This window comes from Odontomachus brunneus, unplaced genomic scaffold, assembly GCF_010583005.1.
Source record: "Odontomachus brunneus isolate Ranch 3 - 2012 unplaced genomic scaffold, Obru_v1 Obru_scaffold_031, whole genome shotgun sequence".
Taxonomy (NCBI): Eukaryota; Metazoa; Arthropoda; class Insecta; order Hymenoptera; family Formicidae; genus Odontomachus; species Odontomachus brunneus.
Window position 1 is genome coordinate 2,329,768 of NW_022639481.1, and position 21,769 is coordinate 2,351,536.

The window sequence follows — 21,769 nt, forward strand, 5'->3', positions numbered from 1 at the left end:
CCATCGCGTCCTCTAGTCCTGGTCCACGATACCACCTTGTTAGAGAGTCGAGTTATCGGCGACCAGTCCTGGTCTTCGATATTAACCGCCTACTCGTTCGGCAGAGGCGGTCCTACCTCTATGATCCAGGAACGTGTAAATGAAGAATCGAAAATTCGATTGTCCTTCTTTTGTAGGACTTATTCGTCATACGTAGTAGGCATGATCTATCTTGAAATAATACAACATTCTTTTCAATAATTTTTTATGAATCTATTGCACGTTTTCTTGCCATGAGGAACTTGACAATATTTAGCACAGCGCGCTTGTGATGAAGTACATTTTTGAATTCTTAGATAATACACATCCTTAATGATTGTCTTCGTGTCTTCTGAAGACCTACATAGAGCAGAATATGAAACGTGTCAGAACTATCTCAAATATCCTAACGAGAATCTTAGGATATCCTAAGCATGATAATTCAGTCCAAGATAATCTCAGTATAACTACATTACATATTCAAAATGACTACATTTTTGCTTATTTATAACTATGCGTACTGCTCTATTTTTAGAGATACTGACTAGTGATGTTAATATTTGGATACTATCCGAGTCTGTCGAATATTCCTCTGGTATCTGGGTATCTAATTAATTTGTAAAATACTTTGGTACTCGAATATCGTGATTAGTATAGATGATACTTGCGAAAAATAAAAAAACATCCAATTGGTGCAAAATTAATAACATTTCTTGCAGAAATCAATAACAGATGGCAAATAAATATTACCTGCGAGATGATTCTGAGTGTCTGGGCACTTAATTGTTTCGAATGTTATCTAAATACTCTCAACTAGAATACTTAAATAAAAATCAAATAATATCTATGAATTTAAGTATGAGGTATTTATACTTTGGCAAAAATGAAAGAGTTTGTGAAAAAGGCACTCTCCGTATGTTTAACTTCGAGAGTTAGGGAAGAGTGTAGTGAGAGTGATATTAGACATACGAAGATTGCTTTTCTCACAAGTGCAAGCGGACCTCGTGAAAAACAGTAATTATTATTAAAACTGCAATTATTATTCATATAATTTGATGCAATTCCTGAAAGTATTGAAGAAGACATCGCGATTTGTGTCTCCTTTCTCGTTATATCGTTTTATAAGATCACAGGTGCTATAAGATAATTCGAAATCTAAGACTGAAGATAAATCATCTTGGCATCGAGTGATAATAATGTTAGACTTGTCCACATGTATCTTCTAAGCAAGTAAGTAAACAAATATATAAGACTGCAGCTGTTGAAGCGAGATAAAGCTGTTGTTACTTATTGAACTTCAGGAATGGGATCGGATTGGCCTCGATACGGACCTGGGAGGCGGTGAGTTTGCTAGAAAGACGACTCTGGACGACGACTGGCACGGTCCAGACAAACAGACTGGCACTGGCATCGCGGGAGTCGCCAGGAGTTACCCACGGTGACCCATGGTCACTCACGCCCGCAGACGACGAGAGCTCGCGTTGCTTCCTCAGTCGGAGAACTCGTTGACAAACGCTTGGTCGTGCTTCGCGAGATCAACCAAGTAGTTCCGCAGCTACACTCCGATATTCCGATAGAACAGCATAATCATTCTGCTTTATCACGAACCGCTGATAATCAACTCTGGCGATTGTCAGTTTGACAGTTCTGTACTACAATAGTAGTGCTACTGCAATAGTAGTGTTGAAGTGCTGAAGTATCGCAGTGCCAAAATAATATACTGAAGGAGCATCAACCCTGATAAAACCCACTAAGACAGGTGAAGTTGCTGATCACATTTTGCGACTGATGAAGGAATAAGCTAGAAATTGCTGCATTTTCGGGCCTGGTTCATCTCTCTTGGATAATTCAGGTGACGTGCATGAGTAGGTGTCATCAACGTTGTACTTTAGTCGTGGATAGGAAGGAACGATTGAAATTACGATAAAACGTTGATACTTACAAAGCTGAAACCTAGAAAAAATGATCGTTCGTAATATAAGGCCAAATTTCTTGTGAAGTACGCGAAGATATCGTAAAAGCACAACCAGAAAAAACGCACGGCGCATCAGCAAGAAAGACGCGATGCACCGTGAATTTTCGATCTTCTTGATTGAAGTCATCGAGTTCCGATACGATCGTAGTGACGTAGTATCTTGGCAAATTTCGGCTCACACTGACAAAAACGCCTATCGAGATAATCGTCTTTATCGAGATTTTCATGGTATCAGCGGACGAAATAGCGGGACCAATCGTAGGACGAGGTCACCGAGCCGCTAAGGGCACTAGAAAACAAATAGTTGGGCATGCGATGCCCATTTCTAACAACGAAACCAAAACGCGCGCAATTGCTGTATCGGGCATCGTTGATCCAGATCACCGTTCACCAGGATCCGCATCGATCAAGATCACCGTTATTCGAGAATCTTGATTCGAGATTCGTGATCGGATTCGCTAAGTCCCTAGATTTTGAGTTACTTAGAGTCTCTTCAATTCTCAGTTATCGAGCTGGAATACCTTCAATTTAGTGATCTCTAAATAACTCGCTCAAGAAATTTAAATTAGGAGATTTGTGCTATCGCTAGGATTACGAAGAGGATTACAGAGACACGCATATTTGTGGAAAGCGATAGAAATTTTAAAAGAAGATTTTAAAGAGATTTTCTCTTATCTTATAGATCACGAAAATAAAAAGAGCGAAAGAATTGTATGAAAATAATAAAAGGACGAAAGGTGGATAACATTCAGTGAAAGAAAACAGTTTTTTCAGTGAGTGGAGAAACAGTGAGTGGAGAAGAAGAAATAGCGGGGAAGATAGGTAGTGAGTGTTAAAAGGAAATAAAACAGAGAAGGACGTTGCAACTGTAAGACGTTGGCCTCTTTTCAACGCCATCAGGATGTCACCCTGGTCCTTTTTCACTTTGTTGATTCTCGCAATAATTTTCGGCGATGTCCGCACTAGCTGCGCCGAGAGAATGAGCGGTTTATACGTAGATAACGGCTTCGACCAGACAGTGGTCCACCGTGTGGTCAGCCAACATGAGAAACGCGAGGTCGAGCACGAGATCTTGAATTTGCTGGGACTTCCGGATCGTCCGCGAAACACCATCGGCAGGACTACGCAGGTTAAGAGGTCAGCGCCCAAGTTCCTACTGGATATTTACAAGAACGCCCTTGGCGAGGACGACGAGGAGAAGTCCATGCTGCATCGCCGGAAGGTTGGGGAATTCGACCTTACCGGGCAGGATCTAAAGGCGATCGCTCAGAGCGATGTCATCATGACCTTCGCGCTACACAGTAAGTTATTTCAAATCAAGTCGATCAAAATACTTATTAATTCTGGGTTATATAAGAGAGAGTAACAAACAATTTTAAATTAAATTTGAAAAAGAGGCACAAATAAACGACAAATATTCAATTGTAAACTAGCTTTATATCTCACTAATATTTTATTTTGATTCGATCATGACGATTGCGACCAAACAGCAGGGAAATAATGCTCTTCTGTTGAGAGAATAAAAACATCCGGTCAAATGAACATGTTACCATATAACGACAACAAAACGCGAAGCAATTTACGATTTATTCAACATGCGGTATATGATGTACATTTTTATTATTATTGAGAACAAAGCTGATAACTTCTTGTCGTAGATATGAATACATAGCGTTGCACAAAATTGTACAGTCCAAAAAAGTAAGCATAAAACAAAAAAATATTAAATATTCTCAACAAATTTTAAGGGTCAATTTTATGAGGAATGCCAAGATGACTGAATTATAGGTTCCTAACGATAGGTTGATTAAATAGGGCTAAGGTGTCTAAGGTAGAACAAATTCATTTTTAGTGACACAAATGTCAAGACGTGTCCTCTTGCGCGATCATTGAATTCCTAGCTTCAAATACTCCCGAGAAAGTTTTAGACGATAGTCACGTTTCGAAAAGTTCGATAAGGATAAATTATAAGATACTTTTCCTTCTCGGGCACGTTCCTGAAGTGTGAAGTCATGAGGAGGAACAAGGCGAGGCATATGCAGCGATTTCTCAAGAATCTGCGGATGTGAGATTGATATGATTATATTATCACTGTGCATTTCTCAGAGTCATCAGAGCCTGTTAATGAAAATCTAAACTTCTCTCTCTCTCTCTCTCTGTCTCTCTCTTTCTCTACATATGTATCTCACTTCCTTTTCCTCTTATTTCTTTTGCTTAAGCGAACTGTGATACAAGTGACAATCAGTTAACAATTAATGATGGTACAAATAATAATTAATAGTTTAACAATGCAATCACGCGCAAATTGATTTGAAACATTGAACGAAACATATTCCGCGTGAGGGTGGTTAGGAGGTAAGAGGCAGAGAAGAAGGAAGAGGGAACATCAGATTCCTCGGAAACCCGTTATTGCTCCCCCCTCCTCTCACTGTTCGTATGTCCGGTTTTCTATTTCGCTGTCGTCCTCGTCGGGAACGGTGAGAAACGTTCTAGGCTGTTCGACGCGAAATGCGGCATGCATATAAATTGACAGCTATAACCATAAGTTGTTCGTTATATGTACGAGAGAATGAGAGCGCAAGCAGTAGAGATCAAGTGATGAAGATGGAAAGAGACAAGGAGACAGGAATACAGGAACAATGGGGAAAAACGAAAGGGAAGGAAAAGGGAAAACAACGCATAGAAAGAAAAAAAAGGACAGGAACGATTGATTCAGATTGCATCAATGGCCAGGTTACACACACATGCAGGTTACACACTATGGACCATATATCCTGTATACAAAGTCTCTTCATCCTCTACCATCATGTTCTACGGGATACCCCTTTCAGAAAGACGAGTCAATAAGTATCTCTCTTTCCTCGCGCGAAGCCACGGGCAGGTTAAAATGTCTCAACTTGGAGGCCCGGAGTCGACCCGCGTGCTCTTGTTCCTTTTTTCCGCTCCTTCTCGTACATTCTTCCTTCTTCGCGCGGACAGCAGGACTCAGGACGGCCGATTGCCCGAAGGGAGACGCATGGTTACGAATTATGAAGATTAGAATGCTGGAGACCGTAGAGATGGATAGATCCGCAGAAGAATTAAATACAAGTGATCAGAGAAAGAGAGAGGAAAGAGGAGGAGAGAGGGGAGGGGGTGCAGGGGGAGCAATTTATTTTCTGAGAATCACTTCAGCGTAATGTCGATGCCCATTTAAACCTTTCGTTCCTTCTTGTTCTTCTTCTGTTCTCGTGATATGAAAAAAATTATATGTATGTGGATGGATTCAGAAATGTCTGTTCATGTAACAACTGTAATAAACTAAAAATTAAGACTGATATAAGCTATTTTATCGATTGTTCAAAATATTTTTAATTCAATTATTTAAAACATTTTTGTTAGCATGTGGACTATAATATTTTACAAAAAGATATTTCCAAAGCTTTTTTTGTACCTTCAATTGTTACTTAGATAGCACAGAAGGAAACTTTGCGGGGGTCGTTTCATTCCCTACACGTCTTGGTTAGTACAAAAAATAAGTATCTTTTAATTTTGGTTACTCTGCAAGTATGTTGAGTTCTATTTAACTCCTGCAAGTATGTTGAGTTCTATTTAACTCGAAACGGACACTTGCGGTTTCGTGTTTTACTTCATATGATACGTTGGCATTTTCATAAGCACCAATATCCTGCTTGCTATTTGACTTACTCTCTCAAGAATTAGTAAAATATGGACGTAATGCACTTATATATCTCACTTTCTTCTTCATGTATACATATGCAGATACAAACACACACATACACATATGCATGCATGCATACATGTGAGGAAATGTGGAGGGGGAGGCTATGGGAAGGCACAACGCGACGGCAGTGTAAAAAACAAAAACGCGGCTCGCCACGGAACGTTCCAGGACGGTCCCAAAAGCTATTTGGGACCACCCCGAGAGTCGAGGAGGCCCGGCAATCTGGTGCGGTTGGAATGCGACCGTCGGAACGAAAAACAAAACAAATTTTTATGTCCTCCCCCTTCCCACGTCGCTCTCAGCCGCGTCCCTCTTCGAAGCTCGCCGCCCACTTTGGCGGAGGCATTAGGCATTACTTAGAGCCTCTTGAGTCTACCGTGAAGAAAGTATACTTCTTCCCTACCCCCTTTTCCTTTGCTCGTAGGACGTGGCCGCTTTGACGGTAAGAAAGAGGTCGATTTCACGCTGCGAATTGTTCACGACTCATTTCCAAGAGGCCTCCTTGGGAGAGCTCCAATAAGCCCGAGGATCCCTGTTATCGATCGGGTCCTTCTTCCTAGAGCTTTCGGTTTGTGACAACGAATAGTGGAAATGTTCTTGTCTCGTTGAGAAGAAAGGCTAATCGGCTCTTGTATCATAAATCTAGATGGTTTCGTAAAATGGTCCAATCGAGCTTTTAGTCACTTGATGACTATCGATGGCATGCTTTAAGGGTGAGTTGTCGGCAGTCGGCGTTAAGTCACACCAGATAACCAAATTCCCTTCCAAAAATGCAGTCTTATTAAGAAGAGTAAACATGAGAGAAAAGAAAGGGAAAACTCTCAATGTCAGAGCTAACAGCGACTGCCGTTAATTCCGACAATCTTGGATTGGTATTCAGAAATAAAATATTGAAAAATAAAAAAGAAATTTTAGAAATATATACCAAGTATAAACGTCCAAATATTTTGCAATATCACAAGCAATTGATTTTCGGGCTACCATTTTTCTATGTATCTATTCTCATTATGAAAATATGGTATTACCATATATTTTTCAATGTATAATATATATTTTAATGAAATTTATTCCAAAATCGAGAATATATATATTGCAATATGCGCGTAAAATTGTTGTTGTTGTATGATCACTGTTGTTAGCGATTATATTGCTATATAGTTCTTGATCTGACCGCAGATTTATAATTTAAAATAGATCGTCACGTTCCCGGGGTAAGACATGAAGGTGGGAAGAGACTTTGGTTCAACGTGTCCGAGGTCCCACCTGGAGAACATATAATTGCCGCGGAACTTCGGTTATACCGCCACGCGGACATGAAGAATCAAAAAGAACATCAATCCTACACAATCACAGCGTACCGGGTGTTGAAAACTGACGAAGGGTAAGAAGAACTATACATATTCTTATAGAAAGAATAAACGCATCAAATAAGCCGTTAATTATTGTTCAATAATTTAACATTGCGATTAAATTAAGAGAGGCTGGGGGGTAGTTGTTAAATGTAATGTGCAACATAACTGTAAAATGACAAACGACAGCACTGCATAAAAAATATAGGGTGCGATCCATTAGATGGTGCAAATGCTTTGAAGCATCATATAGGTCAATCATGGCTTTAAAGCGCTTTAAAGCGTTTGCAGCGTCTAATAGAAACATCGTTTCAGGTTGAATAGCGTATTTTCCAAAGTATATGTAGATGATATCTTTAGTCTTGTAGTATAACCGAAAATGAAATCAATCAGTGGTATGTATCAAATGTTTTGTATAAATCTGTATTTATATAAATTTTTTATTATATCGTAATTCAATCTGTTTCCGTAAAAACTTTTTATTTTAAAAGTAGTAACTTTCAGTTATGTTGACGACTTGATCCAGATTGATCCAAATAACATAAATGTTTAAAATATACCTTGGAGATATCCTAAAAACACTTAAAACAAATAGGATATCTTTCAAACGTCTCTAAGATATCTTTTAGATATTTTTTACTGTATGAGTATGCCTGGAACAAAAAGTATCTTAGAAATTTGATGCACGTTGCTATGGAAAAGGACGAAGGAGAATTTGGAGCTGAGATAAGCCCGAAGAAAGAAAACTATTCATGTTGGTCGCTCGCTTTTGTGGCAAGGACGCCTAGGTTAAACCAATTTCGTGTTTCTTCGGGCATCCTCCGCGGTTTTTGACATCGTCATCGTGTCCCTAATTAGGAGGTCCTTAATCCTTCGCCGAAAAAGTCCCAGGTATTTGTTCTACCTGTGGAGGGAATACCCCAAGTACCCGGCAAACGTCTTTTTTATATTCTATTTCTCCATTTAGTCCCTTCCTTACGAACAAATATCTCGATTTCTATTTAGCATTACATAGCTTAATATTTTAGAGAGTCTCGTTATATATAAGATATATTTACAATATATATTTCCAGCATCAAGGTCTATGTGATACATAAAAAAAAGGATTTATTATAATATTACTACATAATTTATTACGCATGTTGAAAAATAATTTTGTTGGAAATCGTTTTGCTCGATCTTATTGTTGAATCATACATCCTTAATATAATGTAATTGTAGAAATTTTTTGTTTGAAAAAGAGAATTATGCACAGATATAGTGCGAAATAGATAATTAGTGATCAATTAAAAGCACAATGCGATTTGAATGTAATTAATGGCCACAGGGCCATTTGCGGACATCGTCCCGTCCGGATGGAAACTGAATCGTAAAAAGGAAAGCGTGGTGAGCTAATCTGGGAGGGCAAACCTCCTCTGCGCTGCCGGTAAACGGCGACAGTCTGTCTAGAGACGCTCTATCTAATGGAAACGCCGCGCCGTCACAATTCATGAGTCACGAGACGTTCCGTCGCCGTTAATACCTGCCGTATAAACGCCTAATGCTTTCGTATATTCCTGGTATTAATTTAAAAAAAGATCATCCTTTTCGCGAATTCTCCTATATTTTCGAGGCACCCTTCTTGATACCGCAAATCATGCACGTATTTAATGAATTTATGAATTTATCCTAGATGTCGGGATATTTGTTATATTTCTAGAGAAGCATATCCGTAATTAAACATTTTCTGAACCTTTAAATTGAATTTCATTGAGTAATGGAAGTATTCATCATTTGATTTCAAGTCATCATAATTGCGTGTATGTATCTAATAAAGTCACTCCTTGGTCGAAATATTACAACAGGTTTCCATCTAATACCTTTAATTCGGAGTTTTATACTAGCGATTCGATAGAGAATATTAAAGTTTTCATTTTAACAGACGTTTACTTCGAATGAGCTTAATGAAATCGGTTATTACAAGTGATAAACCTATATTGTGTGCACAAACATCTAATTATTTGAGTTATTTGTTCAAAGTCTTCCTCCTTTTGCGATATCAATCTCTTAACTCTTCAGCTCATTAATTTACTGCCTGGAATATAAAGTGACAGTCCTCGTGCGTTTCTCTCCCCCGAAACTTTGGGCACTACGACCTGAGACTGACCGATATACAGATCTCGACAGGAAACGCTATTCCGTAAATTGAGGTAAATTAGCCGTGAAGACGGGCTAACAGGCTCTCTTCGTGTTCCTCGTCTCTTCTGCCTACGCAGTTGCGATCGGCCTATCTCTTTCTTCTTCTTATCCTTCTTGCCGGTTCTTTCAGCTTCTTCCGTCAAAGTCAAACTATGCGTGACGCATCCTCCACCTCCTCCTTTTCCTCCTCCTGCCTCTTCTTCGTCGCGAGACAAGCTGGCGACTCGTTGCTTTCGTAATAAGAGCTCCTCGCAGTACATCATTATGAGTATGAATACGGAATCCCAATGATAAACGTTAATAAACGTTCCTAAATTGAGAAAAATTGTTCCCAAATTGAAATGATAAGATCAGTCATTTTTAAGCAAAGTACAACTGTAAAGTAAAATTGTGTGCTATTATCTCATGCAAGTGATATTATTATTATTAAATTAGTGTTTTTTTATTTGTTTTAGTTTGTTTGTCTATTTTTATTCTTTGGTTTTGTTATATTTATTTCATTTATTTTATTAAATCAGTACTCTGACAAATTTGTAGTTATTTTATATTTTTTTTTCGTTTTTATAGTTTCTAGCCAAAAATTGTGTAAGTATTTCTCGTATATGTTTAATATAATTCAAATAACATATTTTTTCAGAAATATTTATATTATTAAATAATATACAGATAAATTTTTACGATATTAGATACTGCGTATGATTGATTTAAAGTGTTTACTAGCAAAAATTTTTTCTCATATGTTTTTATCTGGAGGCAAACGCTATTTAAATGTTTAATCTTCTGATTCACCGATTTTACTTAGTCTTCGTTTTATCGAGTAGGAAGTCACCGAAGCTCGATCTTCAAACGACATGCGAATCTCATGTCGCTCATTCAATTACGATAATCGATCCGCGGAAAAACGACATAAACTGCTCAGCTCAATGCTACGAAGATCGTTTGCTCAATGAACAATGATCCGCGTGTTTCCTTGCTGAAGTCTTATTGACGCGAGACACGCGCGGCTTCGCGCGCGTGATTAATTAGAAATTACAATTACTCAGGAATCACGACAAGACGTTTGTGCCGTCACACGTGGCGCGATCGATGTTATTGAAGATACAATATTACCTTTCCGCATACGGATTACACGCCTGTTGATTGATAACTAAACGACGATATTTTTTACTATATCGTAATTAACAGTAGTAATGTCAATATCCCAGTATCTACACAGATATCATATTATTACGCGGATATCGAATCTTCTGGTATTTTTGGTTTAGAAATGCAGTAAAATAAATATAACCATTTTTTTTATCTCCAGCAGACGAAGATTGAAATACGTCGATTCCATAAACTCAACGACCGGCAAGGAGGGTTGGTTATCACTAAACGTCAGTGAAGCACTCGGACACTGGGTGAACAACCCTGATGGCAACCGAGGATTGTACCTCTCTGTACATCTAGCCGGAGGCTCATGTAAGCGATTTATTTTTCTATTTTTTTCTACTTTTTTGTTTTGAAGGTAATTAGAAAAATATTTATCCATGATTCATAGAATACATTAGATGCTGCGAAAGTTTTGAAGCTCTTAAAAAAGCTATGATTGGACGCTGGATATGTCGTTTCAAAATATTTGCAATGTTCTAACACATCGCACCTATAGTCAAACTAGAGAATTTTTAATCGAAAATGATAACAATATAAATATTCTTAACAAGAATATTTTCACATAAAGAACTTGTGCTGAATTTATGAGTTGAATCAAAAGTCTTTTCGATTGATCGTGCTTTGCATTAAGTCTCTCCGTTTAACTTCTTAGAAATCTCAGGTTAAATATAGGAGCGGTTTCCGGCTTGATATAAACACGTACGATGTTTATCGAGATTAGATCGTGAGCAGAACGTGAAGGAGTTCCGATTTTAACCCATAACCGGAAGTATATCTCTTTTGTTTATTTTCATACGCGAAAAACAATAAATAAGACAAAATAGCTAGTTTTTTTAACATTCTAAGCTATAAGAGTTAATTCTTCTACGTTACATATATATTATTCATTATATATATATATATATATATATATATATATAATATTTAATATAGTTTTAAAGGGTCTATCTAAATACTAAAAATATCAGATTTTTTATTTAAGCGTAACATTTATAATAGTATATATGTTAACGTTCCAGATAACATTGAATATTAATGTGAATATAAATACCATCGCTCACAAAGCACACAAGTGCCTGCTCAACCGGGTGTATGCTTTTCAGTTGTGTATTAATATGTATATGTGTGCGCATGTATGTGGTTTGTTATTTGCCGCGCCTAGATTATTTCGTTACTTGCCTCTCTCTTTCTCTCTCTGTCTCTCATTTCGTGTTAGCTTCTTTCCTTTTTCCTCTTGTCTCGCTCTTCAGCATGCGCAACCGGTTTACCTTTGATCGTTCAATGTAAAACGCAAGATCAGAGAGTCACATGCCTCTCACGAATCTTTACGCGTGATTCCTCCCCCTCCCCCCTCTCTCTTTCTCACTCTTTCTTTCACGTAGTGATCTAAGAATACACCACTTGTATCTAATGTCAGCTAATTTAATTGCGAGTATATCCATTTAACTACACCCTTACATATTTCTTCATTCTTTATACTAATCTCTTTGAATGTACAAAAAGAATTGTCTAGCAACAATTGAAACAAAATTTCCACGGAATCATTGCATACAGTGCAAATCCAAAAATTACCTAAAATAAAAATTTACGTTAGATACCTCGTATTCTTGTGTGAGTATGGAGAATAAAATGATAATTTTCTAAATCAATATATAATAAGAGAAAAATATCGAACGAGTTCATATATGAAAATGGCCAACAAGATCTAAATAATTCCTTTAATATATAGTTATATATCTGCAAATAAACGAGCATATGTATTCTTACTTTTGAGAACTTACGTTTTCTTATACGAACTATCATAAAAGATCTGGTACGGAATTAACAATCTTTTATACATTGCTGTGTGCACGAATATGCTAATTATTACATATATAACATATTAATTATTACATATATAACATACTATATTAAACTATTATATTATATATATAAGCTATTATATATAAAAAATGAATATATAAACTATAACTTTTAACTGTAATGTATCAACTGACTGAGTAGGAAAAACTATTTGACACGAGACTTGGTTACGCTCAATCCGTGCGATTGTGTCTTCTTTATTGCTTCGAGAATTCCGTCGTATGCGTCGTGCGTCGGTGCATTCCTTAACAGCGCGCGAAGTGCAACAACTACAGCGGCAGGTGCCCGCCGCAATCACGGCAAATGCGCATTCCTCCCGGTCAATTTACTAGCTTTCTCGGATTCGGAGTGCACGGTGTATCGGTAATGGCGAGTGCTCGTGTCATTTGCATACTTGTTGATTGTCTACGGTGACAGAGAATCGAGTGGAACTTTTATCGCATTCTTAATTTTGTCGAGATTTATAATATCCAACATTTATCTTCGAAAATTTTCGAAGAATTCAGCTTCTTTGAATTTCTGTTCGCGGAGAATAAAATAAGTAAACAGATAATAATGAAATAACGTACTAAATATATACTACTACTAAATATATACGTACTATATATGGTAAACTTATTATTTATCATAAAATAATTTTTTAGAAATGTATGCGTACGTGTATACGTGACGAGTATTTGAGTATTTTGCAGCCACTCCAGTTGAACCAAGTAAAACTTCAAAAAAACAGCAATGTGTGTTGGAAGTGAATGTCTAAGATAGGCCAGCTTACTTTACACGCCGAGATTCTTGATTCTTAAGCGTTCAATATTCATGAAGGTTGACTATTAATAATCCCGGGACGCAGGCCATTCTAATAAACATGCAGAGGCGCAAATCCACGATCAATTCTACTTACGAGGAATATTCAAAATATGTGCGCACATTTCCGTCTCGTAAAGCAGCATACCTGAACATGCTCTTTTCCGATACGATAAAAGATATAGATAATCTTTCCAACATACACTCAAGAAACGATTATCTATTTTTATTCACACACACACACATTCACTCTTTCAATTAATATATCATATGTGTAGTGCACGAGGTGAGAATAGAAGATATCGGAATCGTGGGATATCGAGGCGACCTTGATAAACAACCCTTCCTGGTGGGCTATTTCAAGAGCTCGGGTGTAAGAGAATCCAAGGTTCGGCAGAAACGTGACGCCAAGAGAAAGAAGAAGAGCGAGTCCTCCAATTGGGATCACCAGAACAATCCTTATATCGGTGAGTTCACGCGCAAATTATACTGCGTGAATTTCTGATTTTTAAATGTGACATAGCTTATGAAACGTGAACTTGACTAATTTTTCATAGTACTTAGCTAGCTTCGTAAATCGTTGAGATGTCTGTCAACAAAATGATATTTTCGCAGAATCCGCTGCGCAGCATCATTCACGAACTTGCAAGATCCAGACACTGTACGTCAGCTTTCGCGATTTGCAATGGCAGGTAAGCTATTAAAGTTGGGATATCTTATATAATTCGACCTGTGTTTTTTTTATTTTTTCTTATAATTTCCTATCAATATTTGTTTCACAGGATTGGATCATCGCCCCAGATGGATACGACGCGTACTACTGCAGCGGAGAATGTAATTTCCCATTGAACGCTCACATGAATGCGACCAACCACGCTATAGTGCAGACACTGGTGCACCTGGTGAGCCCGGGAAAAGTACCTAAGCCTTGCTGCGCGCCCACCAAACTGTCGGCTATTTCCGTACTATATTTCCTAGATGAGAGCAACGTGATTCTCAAGAAATACAAAAACATGGTTGTCAAGAGTTGCGGCTGTCATTAAATCTTATTATTATCTTTTTTAACTATCTGATAACACTCATCGATCGTCAAGTCAATCTACAATTAATCGAACAAACGATATCTTTCCATTAATTGTCAAATTCTATTACGCAGATCGGATAATGATCTCTCGGAGTCTGTTGATTTTTAGAAAATCCAACAAAAGTTGTTGATTTCTGGAAAATTTAACGGCAACAATGTAACCACATCGAATGAGATGTTAAAGGAAACATAGTTAGCAATTGTACACGTGTAATCCTATTTCGAATATATTGTAAAAGTTTGCGCATGTAAGAGTTAATATGTAGATTTATCGAAATAGTCAGTCGAATATTCAACAACTACAACGAATGAGATAGTTACTCAAGGAATAAGATCTACTGGTCTCGTACCAACAAAGACATTGAAATTTTATAATTTCTTCAGAACATATAGTAAGACTATATGGACTATAGGACTATATGGACTATAGGAATGTATAGTCAGAATGATGTATAATACACATTAATATAATATCATAGTCGATTTAAAAGTCTACTATATGATATTGATAATTTATGTGTTTCTATGACATTTTTTATTGGCCAAAATATATTGTAATAAAATATGAATATGATATGGAAATTGTTTATCGTTGCCGTCACAATGGACTTAATCGTAGCCCTAGTCCTAACTAACAAAAGTCCCATCGAGGAAAATACTAGTACTGATACTTCAATAGCATTAGCATTCCAAAAATGGCGCGCATGTAAACATGCGAAAGTAATTATAATTTTGTAGACATGGAAGTCCAAGAGCTTATAATTTTTGTATTTAGGAATCAAAGAAATGAAAGTTTTGGCAAAAAAGAACTACCAAATTGACTTGATTGGTGGTAACAAAACATATTTTTAAATTAATGTTACTGATCACCAAATAATCTATATTTATAATATAAGATGTGGGTGCGTAGGTATATTTAAACTTTGACGTAAATTATTAATGATTAAACTTATTAATGCATAGTTTAGTTACGTTCATGCATGTATAAAAACCAGCTATTATTATATGTTCATATTTTTTTACATCGTTATTGTAAATATGTAATTTTTGCATTGCCTCTTGTGTATATATCGCAAATCTTATATACCACAGAATAAGTAAATTAGAAATATTTACCGTCGAATAAAACCTCTCTATTAGTTTGAATTCTGCGTAATAACATTATTATATAATAAGGCAATACACAAATATAAAAATTACAAATCTTACTTTTACAAAGTAAAAATCAAATTTAATGGATTTTATAACACCTAATTTTTTTTATGAGAAACTGTATAATAGTAAATGATGTTAAAAAAAGTTACTAAAAATGAGAATAATGTGCACGTATATTATCAATATTTTATTAAAATTATTTTTATAATTTCTTATATATTTTTTCTTTGTTGATTTGTATTATACCGTGACTCGATGATACTTTTTCTCTGTTTAGATATTACATAGAAAATTAAGAAAACCTTTTTTCTATCATCATAGCATTTATAAAAATGTAAAAAATATTAAAAACATATGATATTTCGTATTAACGACGTATATTTTTAATATATAAGTAGTATTAACGTTATTACTATCTAAATGATAATTTCTTAAAAACCGCCTTTGTGCAAAGAATTGCCAAAGAAACATATATTGATACCACGTATTCATAGTTTTCTTAGAAACATTTAATTTACTTGTTATTTAAAGTAATTAATACTAATTAACAACATGTTATTGCCACATAAGTTATTAGTCATTAATTTTTTACACTAATTTTTTTTTAGGTAGGATTTAAAGAATGTACACTGCAAATAATAAAACAGTGAAATCAAATTCTTGCTATATCGTAAAATATCAATGTTCTTATGTATAGTAACCATTAAACTATTATTTTATAGAACATTCTACATATGTATGTTAAGATAAATAAACATGTGCGTTCTTTTTATTACTCATTCATATTCTAACATCATTTGTATGGTCGACTTAATTTTTGAGCAAAACTAAAGTAAAACTGGAACTTTAATCGTAAGAAAATACTTTTGTGTATAAAAATATGTATAAATTATGAGTGTAGTTTATTAGGTAAAGAGAAATATATAAAATTTTCTATATATAAAATTAATAAAAGCAAATATATTGACATTATTAATTACAATGTCTGCATTTTTCACTGATAGAAGACAACGATGTTTATTTAAAAATAGATATACAACACTATAAAAACTGGAGAATCACAATCGAATTTGTTATCAATATGATTAAACATAAATTATTTGTATCTCTAAATACAAATATTATCATTTAGATTTTGTTTTATTATATATTTAAATGTTTTTTTGCTCATTGAGCATTTATACTGTCCTATTATTATTTTAGTTTATTCATTTATCTATATATAGAATCACTATACGTTATACGTTGAGTTCACAATACTGGTCTCAATACTTTAACGATCATAAAACTTAACTTGTGGGAAAAATGATTATATATATATATATTATATACAAAATTGTATATCAAATTATATGTAAATTATATAAAATTATATACATATAATATATGTATGTATAATATGTATATATATAATTATATTTGGCTAATCATATATAATCATTTCTCTCCGGAATATCATTAAGTACGTTATAAACTTAATTTTTTATAAATTCTAATCGTATTAGTTACAACCATTGCTTTATTAACGTTATAAACGTTATATTAAACGTTGTCCTATTAGAAAAATAGATTTACAAATACACTTAAACTTATAACTATATTGTTTTCCGTTCGTTCTTGGCAAGCATCACAAGTTGTATATGACTAAATCCTTCTCTTAAATTAATGAATCTAAAAGTGTTAAAGTTTAAATTTTTATACTATGTCTCATTTAATAGTCTTATTTAACGTGCTGCTTGAAACGAATTAACATGTAATTTATATATTTATAATTACCTATCCTTTTCCTTTTGTTGTACACTTAGTCTGTCACCTTTTTGCAGATAGGTAATTACACTTGTATGACACGTTATTTCCCCAGTTACATTGCAAGCAGCAGTGACGCATGTGACGAGTCTTTTTGTATTAAACCCGCCCTCAGAATTTAACAATACATAATAAGAATATTTTTTTGATTCCCCATAGTAAAATATCTGTAATAAATATTTTTATCCACTATAAAAGAGAGAATAGAGTAAATTTGGTAAGTACTGGGTAGGCAAAGAATTCCACCTGTACAGAGATCATGTATAAACCATTTATGGTAACTTCAATCGACATTTTGTTATCCGCCAAATGAAACTTAGTGAAGTCAAAAGGGTTATTGGTCCTAATATTTTTCTTCCATGGCCCAATTTTAACTAAGAATCAATTTGTAATGTAAGAATATGATATGTTTTATTTTCATTTATTGATATTATGGTAAAAGTTAGTTACAAAATTCTAGATCCAGAATGTTGAACAGTCAGTTTGTATTATTATTTATTTTTTGTTTAAATACCTGTGTCGTTAGTATGTTGTTCCGGTATTGCACCAATAAATGTAGCTAATAGCGGATCTGTAAAATGGAATAAGCCGCTTATTTATTAGTTTCGCAATTTTTTTTCAAGTACATTGTGTCAAACTATTTCACTATTAGCCAAAAGGCAATATTAGTTAACGCATTTAGCAATATAAATTTCAGTCTGTTTCTAAATAATAGATATAATAATAATTATCGATTGAAGAATTTTTTATGATTTTTCATTTATTTAATAGGGTCATATAAAAACAAAAAAATTATTGATAAAATAAAATTATTCATAAAAAAATTATAAATATACCAAATTTCCTGCGACTGTGATTGGGCCTCCTTCTCTCTTTTCTGGCTTTTCCAATATTTCTCCGTAATCTTTTAATTTGTGATATATTCTGAGAATCCCACACATCAGTCTTTTCCTCTTTTATCGTCGCGAGATTTTGTTTTGTGGAAGTCTGTAAGTCTCTCTGGCTACGTGGGAAATATCGTATCTTATTAAAATTAACAATTGAATTATTTTCAGATTTCATCATCGACTTCATGATGCGATCTAAATTGGTACTGGAATTTATTTTCATCGTAGCATTCTGGTGATCTATCGATTGATTCCAGATAGATGAATTTGTGCGATTAGAATATGTATTAGATTTGCTGTTATCTTTGTTGACTTCTGACAAATTAGAGTGCTCACGGTCAGAAGACTTGGTCACGTTAATAAAATCGTGTGAGCGTATTGTTTCATAGAAACACTTGCAATTTTTGTTTTGATTGAGCTTATCATATTGACTTTCTAGTTGAACGATGTTGTAATGCAACTTATCATATTGACTTTCTAGTTGAACGATGTTGTAATGCAACTTATCCACCTAAAATATAAAAAATATTTAAAATGCAATTCTTGGCGCAATTAGATTACTAAAGTGTATGTTTTCACAATAAAAATAATATTTGGATTTGTAATGGGAAAATAACTTTTTCAATTCTTTTATTTTATGTTAACTGCTGAGAAATCACGTGTAGTATTTGTGGCACTCGGATATGTGTACATTCCACACATTTCCTTTGATACATATCAAAGGAGTTAAAAGGAGTTGATGATTAACTCTCAAAGTTCACAAAGCACTCTCGAAGTTCAGTCAGCATTGTGGCGTGATATGTACTTATTTGGAGTCTTATGTTTTCTATATAGTCCGATGTTCTTTATATATAATTATTTGTTTTAGGTGCTATATTCATACTATTTATCTTACCTGTAATTGAAATTTTTTTACATTTATACATACATATGTATTTATTATCGTGATGATAATAATGAAAAAAAATGCATATAATTTAAATATGCTGCAAGCCTTTTCTTTTCGAGTGCCATCTTTCTTCACGTTTGAAACAGTAACTTTCATATCTACGTTACATTTTACATTTGAGTTGTTCTTCGTGGGTGCGATTAATTCGAGATCGTTTCTCGTTTCGAGATAATTTCTCGATAGAACCATATTTCAGTCTTCTTTTCTAAACATTCAATACATTTTAACTAAAATTTCTTGATAAAATATCAATGAACAAGTCTTATTATTCATTAATTATCATTATCATATGTTATTGTTACACGAACATTTGATTATAATGTATTTCTACAAAGTTATATTTTCTTTTCAAGCAGCACCAAATATTTTTCAAGAAATTCGCAAAAAATTTTACAAAAAAGTAATTGCATGAATTTTAACAAATATAAACCTAACAATTTTGTTACAGAAAATTATAAATAATTATAATCATGCTATTTACGTGAAATATTTTCATATTATTTACATAGATCGTTTCTATTTTCGCCAAATCGAGGATTAGTTTTAAATTAATAAGCAATCTTTTTTATCATGAATCTGTGACTTTCTCTATATAGTACATCGTATGTTATCTTATACATATCTATTGATAATATTTTCAGCAATATTTCAATTGACTTTAAGCCATAAGTCAGGAAATAGATAAGCTTATCAGATCAATAAACTTTAAAATAAGATTATTATACTCGTTCTATTTAAAGTAGTATGATAAACAAATTTCATGAGCAGAAATAAAAATGTTAGTAAAGATAGTATTGATATTTATAATTATTTTATTATTGATTAATCGCTACGCACGCAATTATTTTTTCTAATGTATATTGTAATCTTTACTCTTCGTCATTATGTAATAATTAATGTAGCATATTTATGAAAAGCATTATTTATTATTTTCTTGTTGAAATATTTGATGTTGCGTGAGAAAAATATCGATAGTTATAGAAAAAAGAGAAAGAAAGAAAAAAACGAGGAGATGGTGGAAGGAGAAAAAAGGATGAGTAGTTCTTGTCGAAAAATAATGGCAATAATAACAGAAAATTGTAATTATACGTGTTGTTCAAATGCATGTATATTTTTATTAGAAAAGGAGAATTTAGTAAACTTGAGTTATATATAGAGTTATATAGATATCATGTGTGTCTTCCGATATTGATTTCAATCGTCGCGAACTAACTTTTATCACTACAATATCTAACGTGTGAAAATAATCAAGTATGTAGCTAATCAAGTTGTAATAAAATATCACAGAGATATATTTTTTCTTTCTCTTTTATGATTACTGTGATATTAAAGGATGTCCGAACATCTTTATGTCAATATCGTGACAGATTGAAACGCTTGTTACTTTCGTTATATTATTTTTTTTATTGTGCAATACAAAATTCGGATAGCACAGAACATCCCGAGATTATCACGAATGTACTAAAGATGTCCTAAGGCACTCCTCAAAATATCCTGGATATACTCAGAATAATTCTGGGATATTTTGTATTGTCTTGTTGTGTTTACACATTATCAAAATTAAGAAAAATTCAAGATTAAGTTCATGCCGCACTCTACACTTCTCTAAGACTTCGTATAAATATGTCGTAAAAATATATACGGTGATATTTTTTGTCATATTAGGTTATATTAGATTAAGTTAAGGTAGAATAAGTTAGGTTAGGTTAGGTAAAAGTAGATGGGATACAATATTAGCTAGATAAATTGATGTTAGAGAGTTTGAGATTACTTCGATAACTTTCAAGAAGCGTGTATCGATTTTAATCACACTCGGTCTTTCTACACTCTTAAATTATAAGAATATCTATATTTGAAAAAGAAAATATATTTTGTATCTGTAGCATGTACATAAAAATAAGTTTCTGACTTAAAATTTTAGACATTCTTAATTATATATTAATAATAGGTAATAATAAATAGAAAGTGGTAATAAATAGCTGTTGAATTATCAAAAACTTGTATATTTTTTATGGAAAATTAATGTTAATGTTTAACTGTGTGTGAATCCATACACTAGAGACATTTATTTTAAAAGAATATTAACGGATTTGATAAATCGTGAAAACAATCATTCTGTTCCGACTTAAAATTGTTTTTTTTAAGAAATAAATTTTGGAGAAAAATTGTTCCAAAAGTTTTGTAGTTTAACGAGTAATTTCAACATCAACAATTAAAAAATTTAAAAGCGCGTAATTTTGCATAATTTAAAAAGAGCTCAAAATGATCACAACAAATATAAATGATACATGTACTTACTTCGTTAACGCTCCTTTATTCGTGGAACCACACGCCACGTTCAACAGGATTGCCACTTCGCTCCAGACATACCGTCCGAATGGAACGCATCAGACCTCGTGTTTACTTCCCTTTCGTTGCTGCTAAATGCGATAGTAACGCCCCGTTGCGGTGAGCAATGCACCACAAATTGTTACCAATGCTTGCTAAATGGAAGGTTAAAGCAATAACACGTACAACTCAGTGAATACCAATGATTAGTACTTTGTTGGAGTGGTATTCTATAACGTTTTCAAATAGTTTCTAACATTGTATTAACGTCATCAACAGCAACTTTAAAACTTCAATATTTTCAAGATTTTTTTTTTAATATTGGAGAAAATTGTATCATTCAAGAATATTTCCGATATATTTAAAACAAATATAAAATATTACTTTAAAAAAGATGCCTTATACGTAAAAGTATATATATATATATATATATATATATATATATATATATATATATATATATATATATATATATATATATATATATATATATATATATA

The 21,769-nt window shown here is 33.7% G+C and overlaps 2 protein-coding genes across 6 annotated transcripts; one reads left to right on the forward strand and one right to left on the reverse strand.

Annotated features, from left to right (window-relative positions):
• Positions 1–1,418: 1,418 nt before the first annotated feature.
• On the forward strand, positions 1,419–14,726 carry LOC116843280 (protein 60A). 2 transcript variants are annotated; one of them, XM_032813574.1, is made up of 6 exons: positions 1,419–3,294; positions 6,912–7,098; positions 10,551–10,705; positions 13,339–13,527; positions 13,676–13,752; positions 13,843–14,726. In XM_032813574.1, exons 1-6 carry the CDS (start codon positions 2,895–2,897, stop codon positions 14,101–14,103), a joined length of 1,269 nt encoding a protein of 422 aa, XP_032669465.1. In that variant the 5' UTR covers positions 1,419–2,894; the 3' UTR covers positions 14,104–14,726. The 2 variants fall into 2 exon arrangements, with proteins under 2 accessions (XP_032669465.1, XP_032669466.1); XM_032813575.1 differs by having other exon boundaries at positions 10,554–10,705.
• Positions 14,727–16,800: 2,074 nt separating this feature from the next.
• Positions 16,801–21,373, reverse strand: LOC116843281. 4 transcript variants are annotated; one of them, XM_032813577.1, is made up of 7 exons: positions 21,240–21,373; positions 18,888–19,146; positions 17,942–18,503; positions 17,620–17,676; positions 17,352–17,479; positions 17,076–17,272; positions 16,801–16,970 (listed from the first exon to the last, which is right to left on the reverse strand). In XM_032813577.1, exons 2-7 carry the CDS (start codon positions 19,128–19,130, stop codon positions 16,895–16,897), a joined length of 1,263 nt encoding a protein of 420 aa, XP_032669468.1. In that variant the 5' UTR covers positions 19,131–19,146; positions 21,240–21,373; the 3' UTR covers positions 16,801–16,894. The 4 variants fall into 4 exon arrangements, with proteins under 4 accessions (XP_032669468.1, XP_032669470.1, XP_032669469.1 ...); XM_032813579.1 differs by lacking the exon at positions 18,888–19,146 and adding an exon at positions 18,652–18,887 and having other exon boundaries at positions 21,240–21,312; XM_032813578.1 differs by lacking the exon at positions 21,240–21,373 and having other exon boundaries at positions 18,652–19,035.
• Between the last annotated feature and the right edge of the window lie 396 nt (positions 21,374–21,769).